This window comes from Belonocnema kinseyi, chromosome 2 (genome assembly GCF_010883055.1).
Source record: "Belonocnema kinseyi isolate 2016_QV_RU_SX_M_011 chromosome 2, B_treatae_v1, whole genome shotgun sequence".
Lineage (NCBI taxonomy): Eukaryota > Metazoa > Arthropoda > Insecta > Hymenoptera > Cynipidae > Belonocnema > Belonocnema kinseyi.
In genome coordinates, this window is record NC_046658.1 from 107805832 (window position 1) to 107814721 (window position 8890).

Consider the following 8890-nt stretch of genomic DNA (forward strand, 5'->3'; position numbering starts at 1 on the left):
TTGCAAAGGGTCGGTTTTTTGAAAATGGGAGTAGTTTTAAAAAATTGTTTCATTCATTATAGAGCCCAAAATAAGCCCGAAATTCTGGTGTTTTTTGTTTTTTCCGAATTTTATTTTTTACATAGGGGGTGGTTTTGTATCTTGTAGGGGTTGTTTTTGGAAATTGGTTGTTGGTGCGTTTAATAGCCCAAAAAAAGCCCAAAATTCTGACGTGTTTGATTTTTTCTTTTCTTTCAATTTTTATATAGTGGAGGTGCTGGCTTGATTGAAGTCAGCACCTCCACTCAAAATTTGAATTTTCACAAAAAGTAGCGGAGCCCAAAACTCGGCAAGACAGCCCAAAAAATCCCAAAAAAAGCCCAAAATTCTGACATAAAGAAATTTGGGAGTTTCGTTTGTGGAGGTGCTAGCTTGATAGACTTCTGTCTTCGATAATCCGGGGACCGATCAGTTTGTTGCCAATTATTCCTTACCATACGTTGACAGTCCATGGACGCTGGTGTTCGACTTCACAAAGCCACTGCGGATTTTCCATACTCAAGTAGTGCATGTTGTGTCGATTAACTGTTCCATGGTTCGTAAAAGACGACTCGTCAGAGAATAATACATATCGAAAAAAGTTAAGATTTTGTTGTATTTGTTCACGTGCCCACTGACAAAAAGCTACCCGATTTTGGAAATCAACTCCATGAAATTTTTGATGTAAAGAGACATGATACGGATGAAATTTACTACTACTACTAACGTGAGGATTATTGTCCATTGTAGCTGATACAGCAATTTCATTATTTTCTCCAGCGACTGTTGTTGTACGGGTCTTTTTCTTAGGTTGAACACTTCCATCGGTAGTAAATTTTATAATAGTACGATAAAATGAGCACGTGACACAATTCTATTTGAAAAACGCTGAGCGTAGAGATTGACAGCATTATAAAGATTTCTTCCAGCTTCTTCATACACCAGAACCATTTAAATTTTTTCTCGTACGGTTAGATACTCCATTGTAAAGTAGTATTCTGAATAATCTTTGATATAGCTGAAATACAATTTGTCTTAAATGTATTTTTCTAATTCACTGTATTTAAGAAAAGAAAAAAATAAACACTTTCGTAATGTTTCGATAGCCTCCGCTGACCTCCATCTACAATAATGCCAGAGCTGAAATTTAGGAATATTCAGAAAAACACTGTTAATGTAAACGTATTACTTAATAATTACTTCTCAAGAACGGACATACGTTTTGGCATGCTTTTTAAAATAATAATTGACAAAGAGATGCGAAGCTCAACTGTTCTTATTTTTAATTGACTTCAAAAAGAAGGAGGTTCTACCTATGTTCCGTGGTCAGTCATGTCACAATGAAAATGGTGAATTTTTTCTTGTCAATGTATTGCAGATTCGTAAGCGTGCATTCTCAGTAACAGTAAAATGAAGAAAAATTGAATTTCGTCTATTACAGCGCCATCTATCACGAAACCAGAAAAATGATTTAGACAAATCATATGCATTTTCAACCAAAGAATCCGAGTATGCAATACAAAATAGGGGTTCCCATTTAAGATTTCGAACTTTCCCCCACCCCCATCCTAAGGGGGCGGTGTAGGGGAACCGATTTTAACATCTGTGTATGTACGCCTCAGAGTGATTAAATGTTTATTCATTACATTTTTTCATAGAGTGCATATTTTTCGAGATATTTAAAAGTTCCAAGTTTTAAAAAATCATTCTGTATACATTCAATAAACTTCAGTCATGTAGATTATTCTTTTTCTATTACAATAAGCAAAATAGTTTCAAACTGACATTAAAATTTTGCAAAGCTAACAGAAATATTTTAACATATAATATTTATTGGTGATTAAGAAAGTATAGTATACGCAACTAAAATCTCATCGCCTTACTTTTAGTCAGATATTGACCCACAATTAAGACATAGAATTTTCATAATTTTTAGCAACATTTTTATTAATTTATTACTGCGTTTCGATAATTCTAGTTTTTCCGAAATACAATTACAGTGTCGTTTTTGCAAGCTTGAAAGTACAATAATAGAATAGAAGTGTTATCCTTCTAGAAATTTCAGTTCCAAATTCCTTCTGAGCATACGTCTTCAAGGGAACATACATAGCTGTAAATAAAAACATAAAATGCGTGAAATTTATTTTAAAAATTACTTATTGTTGGGAGATAGCCTAATATTGTACACAGAGTCTGAAGTGTTTTTAATGTCATTCATTCATTGTCGTCCCCATTCTATCCTATTTAAATCAAAGGATTTGGACTGCTCACTTTGTTTCGGACTACCTAACATTTTAGGCCCTGAATGTTAAAAAGGTCGCTCAATAAAAATTGATCAGGTATTTAACTTATAAAAAGCACTTACAGTACTATTGTAATCCAAAAAGCATTTAGAGTAATCATATGCAGCTTTACATATGTCTTCTTGCTCAGCTGAAAAAATAAAGCTTGTTGTCAATTTTATTCACAAATGATTTATTTTTTACATACAGTCTTTTTCTTATATTCATATATATATATATATTTCTACTACTATTCCACTCTACATTCACTACCGATCAAAATTATTTATTCACATACGAAAATTGGATTAAAAAATGATAGTCTTAGAAATGGACTTTTCTGCAAAAATTAAGTTAGACAGATTTTATAGAATTTTTATAAAGCATAGAATATTGCGCGTCGATTGAACCATATTTAAAATATTTCCGATTAATGTAGGGGCTGAGAAATTATGTGAGAAAGATCGACCTTTTAATCGCTTTTGACTAATTTTCGATTCTCAAATTCCACTCTCTGCATGCTAAATTGAGTGTACGGAAAAAATGGAAACGTTGATAAATTTAAGCCTGAAATCTTCTATTTAAAATGCCACCAAGGTCATAATAAAATATTTATTAATTCTCGAATTAGTATTGAAAATAGTGGAAGCATGCCGAAAACGAAAAGCTGTAGATCGAGAATTGACCGCGGTGACATGCTCGAAGGACCGATTCACCTGTCTTGTCTTTCTCAACTGGTTTTTTGGTCTCTATTTAAACAAACATTTTCAATTATTATTTTTTTACGCAATTTTAAAATTGAAACATTTAATTAATATTACTGCAAAAATTTAGCAAGTAAATGTATCTATTAACTAAAATAAAAAAGCAAGAATAATATTTTTTAAAGTTACGATGAAAAAATTGATATCTCAACTTTCGAATTAATATATGATATTTTTGTAAACTTTATAGATAATCATCAGACCATAGTGTTTTTGTTCTAACGTTCCACCAACTTCCCACGAAAAATACGAACGTAATCTAAATTTCTTCAGAAATAGATTACTTAATCTTTGACGTAAAATAATTTTTATTTGAGATTTAATTATTGTTCATCATCTTCTAATTAATAAGTTTAATAAATCATGTTCTAAACCTAAGGTGTTTTTTTTAAATCACCAATTTCCGGCGAAATATCTTAATATAATCTAAGATTGTTCTAATCTTGTTTAAATCTTGTTTGAAAACGAAAGCTTTGTTCCCAAATTTTTAATCTTGTTTGAAATGTATATAAATATTTCTGTTTAGGATCGCTAACTTAATAAACAAATTATATATCATTTTTTTAATCTTATTTGAAATGTAATGCTTTTTTACTTGAAGTAACTATTTTTAGGTTAAAACGCCAATATATCCTAAGGTTGTGAATCTTCTTTAAAATCGAATAATTTTTTTAAATAAAAATTTCATTTTCTGACAAAAAACACTAACCTAATCCAAAAGTGTTAGTTATCCAAAAATCTGAAGTTGTTGACAAATTGTAAATATTCTGTCAAATTAAATTTTTTTTGCTTTAATCAGTAGAATATTATAATTGCAAATCTTCTTCGAAATCTATAATTTTTTTTTTAAAATGCCAATTACTTGCGAAAAAATTCAAGCAGCCTAAAATTCTTAGAAATTTACGATTAAGTTTCCGAAATTAAACAATAACATAATCTAAAATTGTTAAAAGATATCTAATGTTGTTCAAATTATGATTACTTTGGTTTTAAAATGCCCAGTTTTATTTTAAAGTTCAAACATGGCTTAAACTCGTTAAATATTGCGAATCTTCTTTGAAATTTTAATTTTTTGTATTAAAAATACCAATTTTCAACAAAAAGCACGAATCTAATTCTGTATTGTTATAACAATTAAAATATTGTTCAAGTTATCATGATTTAACGCAAAAATGACCCAAGATTGTTAGAAAAATTTGACCCTTTAAAATCGAATGATTTTTGTTTAAAAACGAATGATTTTTGTTTAAAAACGCTAATTTCGTGTCAAAAACTTTTATATAACAATTAAAATTATTGCTTGAAAAAAGATCCTACTCCATCTTCACTCCATTGGGAAACGAACCACAAAACTTCTGATTTCCGGTCAGGTGCTTTTCCAATTAAGCTATTAGAGGGATCAGAATAAGAACTCTTAATTCAAGAACATAACGCTAATTTTTAGCAAGGTGTTAATGGTACAAGTAACTATTTTCAAATTTTTAAATTTATCTGCTAGAATCGAAAATTAGTCAAAAGCGATTAAAAGGTCGATCTTTCTCACATAATTTCTCAGCCCCTACATTAATCGGAAATATTTTAAAATTTGAAAAAAACTTTTGTAAAACCTGAAACTGTTTGAAAATTGGAAACTTTTTTCCAAGTATAATAAGTTCTGTTTTGAAATACCAATTTTTGATGTAAAACGCTAACATAACTTTTTGTTAAATTTGAGAATCTCTTTAAAATTACATTTTTTTTATACAAATTCTAAAAACATTAACATAATCCTAAATTGTTGGAAAATTCCAAATATTTTAAAAATTAAAATGATTTTTGTTTTAAAATACTAAATTTTTGTATAAAACGTTGACGCAATATAAAATTTCTGAAAAACTATTGAGCTTTAGAATCTAGTTACTTTTGTTTAAAACCCCATTTCCCTTCAAAAAAATTTCATTTATCCTGAAACTGTTTGAAAATTGAAAATCTTGTTGAACCTAAATTTGTTCAATGATTATGAACCTTTAAAATATATTCTATTTTTGAATAAAAAGACTTCGGAACTTTATGCTTTTATATTCAATATTGTTAAAAGATTTTAAATATTGTTCCAATTATGATTATTTTTATTTTAAAATGCCGATTTTTATGTAAAACGCTAACATAACTTAAAATTGTTAAAAATTGCGAATCTTCTTGGAAATTTAATATTTTGTATTGAAAATACCAAATTCCGATGAAAAACACTAACATAATCCAATATTGTTACAAGATTCATAATATTCTTCAAATTATAATAATTTATGTTTTAAAATATTTATTTTCGTTTAAAACGGTAACATAATCTAAAATTGTTGGAAATGTCTTCTTCGAAACTTTATAATATTATTTTTGGATTATTTGAAAAAAATACTAATTAACAGCGAAAAGCTCGATCATAAAAGTATATTATAAATTTAACAATATTTTATTAAATAAATTAAAAGTGTTTATTTAACCGCGCCAGTGTATTTAAAAGGGACAAATGTTTCTGATTTGCAACCGACTTTCCATTATTTTTCTTCCTAAAAAGGATGAATTGTACATTTGTAATTTTTTTAATTTCAATTTCAGATATGAAAAAACTTGAAGTAATAAAAACAGTTTTTCAACAACAATGATTGCTGAATTGGTGCAAAATATAATAAGTTTTCTTATAATTTCAAAAACATTTTTCTAACTATATTTTTTGCATTGTAAATTTATTTCTATTCAAGCCTAGTTTTAATCGGATTTTCGCAAATAAACGCACAAGCTTTACTCATCATGTATATTTATAAAGAAAAGGTGTAAGTAATAACAATAAGTAAGTAATGTTACAACTTATTTTTAAACAAAGATATTAATAGAAATTTGCACATACTTGTGTGAGCACAGGTGTTTATCCCAACAATCATCGGAGTTGCAATACTTTCTATTACTAGAGCGTTAGTTTGAGCTATCAGCATATCGATGGAAATTTTATCGTTCTTAATCTGAAAATAATAATATTGTAATTATAATATATTACTGTGTAGAATCCTAATAAATGATTTTGTTTAAGGTTTTATTTTCCTGCAGCTAAATTATTATTTGTAACTTAATATAGGCATTATCATTAGAAACGTATAATCATATTTTTTAAATAAATATTAAAATGTATTCGATAAATTTTACTTAAAAATACAATTATCCAATAAGACGAATGTTTCTCGATTGACTTAATAATTTATTTTACTGAAACATCATTTTTTACTCTCGTTGATTCCAAGAAAAATTGAAAGAAGCTGTATAAAATCAATAATTGGGCTTTCAATTGTCGAAAATGGTACATCAAAAATATCCATTTGGTTGAGATTTACGAATTTGATTCAAAACCTTCTTAGATATATTTCAGTTTTGTTAAGTAAATCGAGAACAAATTGAATCTTTTGACCAAAATGCTTTCTTTACTTACCCCCTTCATTTTTTGTAATACGCATTTCAAATAACACATAAGATTCGGATCCGGTGAAAGCTCTGCCCGGGTTACTGCATCTGCTAATTCTATTCACAGATACATTTAATAAAAACATTAATTAAGTTTATTCCGATAATTAAGCGCAGGCATTAATTTCTTTCTGTTTTAATTTCTTAATGAAACTTCAAATGCAAGAAAATTAATTTGTTAACGATAACGGATTTCGACCGAAATACCAATGGTGTATACTTTTCATACAAATAAAATTACCTTCTGAGATACCAGATGCCTTTATGCATCCAGGTTTGAAGCCTTTGATAGATTTTTTTAATGCATTCAGGTCCATTTTCTTTCATAGAATCGCATATTGAACCAAGAAAATCAACAAAAAATCAAGTTTAAATTATACACTCTCCATTAAAACTTTGAATACAACAATTTATAAACTTTTTAAAATTATATTGTCTTTTAATGTATACAAAATGCGTTTATTCTGTTATTTATGCGTTATTCTGTTGGGAAATATCGATACAAAAATTTTAAACCAATATTTTTTATCATTTTGTTTTCAATTACCAATGTCATGAAGGTGATGCAACACTTGCTAAATATCTAGGGCTCATTTTAAAAAAACATTCTGCAATTTTTTCAAATTAACTAAGGATTTTTTCATGTACTTTTACAGACTTTTTAGAGGTTTAAACTTTCGAGAAATAACCTATAAGCTTTGAACAATACCGAATAGAATACGGAATTTTCTGAAATTAATCTAGTGAAATTAGTTCTAACCAAAAATAAATTTGTGAGATTTAAAACACCTTTAAATGTTAAATGTGATAAGGGCAACACACAATGTGTAGAATTACCGTCGTTTCAGAAAGCACTTTGCGAATTTAAAAAAAAGTTTCATGACAAGGCAATTTAACACTATTTCAAGCTAATTTCAGAAAAATGTTTTTCTTCCATTTCGTTCAGATTTTTAGGTACATGGAAAATGATTTGTGTGAAATTTGCTGCATCTAATTTTGAATTGTTTTTTTTATAGAACTATTTTTTGTAGATAACGCATATTTCTATACTATGTCAGACAATATAAATAAATTTTTTAATGAAATTGTATTAAAGATCTGACAGAAGGGAAAGGAATTAATATTGTCAAAAGGATTCACACTGGAATCCCTAATCCATATTTAATTCGTTTTCCCTACTTTAATGCACGCCTATTAAAATAATTTAATAATAGATTTAATTCGAGCACTTAATTAAACAAATAAAAATACTTACTCCTTCGATGCTCCGTATACTGGCCAGTGTAAAAAACAAAGAAATTACCAGTAGGACTCTCATTTTTACAATTGTTTATTCTTTCCGTACTCAATTTATACTAGTAAAATTCTGTGCAAACTATGTGGAAATTTCTTTTATACCTTTTCTTCGAATCAGACAAATATTGGTTTATGAACCTTAAATTATGAACTGGAAATCGCTACGTTCATGGTTACTAAATGTTTGTTAACAGCGATTGTCTCATGTAATTGTGCAGTTATCCGGAAATCAAATTTCCTATCAGTCATAGAGTATGAAATGCAAATTTATTGTTGCATTAGTAAATTATAGAGCAGAAAGAGAAGCAATAATAGATTATTAGTTCAGTACACGCAATTATTGTATATGTCCAATTTTCAATTTAATTTGTATTTTGGACTCTGAAAAATAAACTAAACGTCTCTTTTTACTCTAACTCGTCTTTAAATTGTTTGTTTTAACCAATATGGAAAGCTTAAATCAATCAATATTGTTCAGAAAGAATTTACAAGTGTACTTGCTGTGAATGTTTTCTTTTTATATTGTAAAAAATCGCAATCCAATGATAATGGAAAAATCTCTAAAATAGGAATTTGCAGCCTGATTTTAACAGAGACTTCAAATTTTTTATTTATTTCATATACCGTTTATACTATAATTTAAAATTATAAAAATTAATAGGTCTGCTTGAAATAAAAATTAGTTTAATTAATAGAAAAACTTCTTTTAAAGTTCTTATACTTTTCCAAAACTTGGATGCGAACTTATATCATCTTTGTGTATTTTTTACTAATATATCTAAAAAATTTCAGGAGACGTTTTAGTTTTGTATGAGATTTGAAAATCACAAAGTCACATAGTGAATTCTATTTTGTACCACGGAAGGCGAAAAAATCATGTCAAAGTTGAGATTTTGAAATTAAAGCGGTATAATGTTATTAATGAACCGCGTCACCAAAATTAGTTTGCCTCTTAAGAGTCGTGTAACAGCTTAAAATTTAGGTTTTTTTAATGTAATTTTTTGTGACACACACACATACATACAAACTTACATACATATA

The 8890-nt window shown here is 27.9% G+C and overlaps 1 protein-coding gene across 3 annotated transcripts; it reads right to left on the reverse strand.

Moving 5' to 3' along the window:
• Nucleotides 1-1942: 1942 nt before the first annotated feature.
• On the reverse strand, nucleotides 1943-8010 carry LOC117168514 (general odorant-binding protein 72-like). 3 transcript variants are annotated; one of them, XM_033354246.1, is made up of 6 exons: nucleotides 7809-8010; nucleotides 6795-6906; nucleotides 6522-6610; nucleotides 5949-6060; nucleotides 2384-2451; nucleotides 1943-2128 (listed from the first exon to the last, which is right to left on the reverse strand). In XM_033354246.1, the coding sequence occupies exons 2-6, from the start codon at nucleotides 6868-6870 to the stop codon at nucleotides 2111-2113; spliced, it is 363 nt and encodes a 120-aa protein (XP_033210137.1). In that variant the 5' UTR covers nucleotides 6871-6906; nucleotides 7809-8010; the 3' UTR covers nucleotides 1943-2110. The 3 variants fall into 3 exon arrangements, with proteins under 3 accessions (XP_033210137.1, XP_033210136.1, XP_033210135.1); XM_033354245.1 differs by having other exon boundaries at nucleotides 6795-6897; nucleotides 7809-8009; XM_033354244.1 differs by having other exon boundaries at nucleotides 6795-6873; nucleotides 7809-8007.
• Nucleotides 8011-8890: the final 880 nt, after the last annotated feature.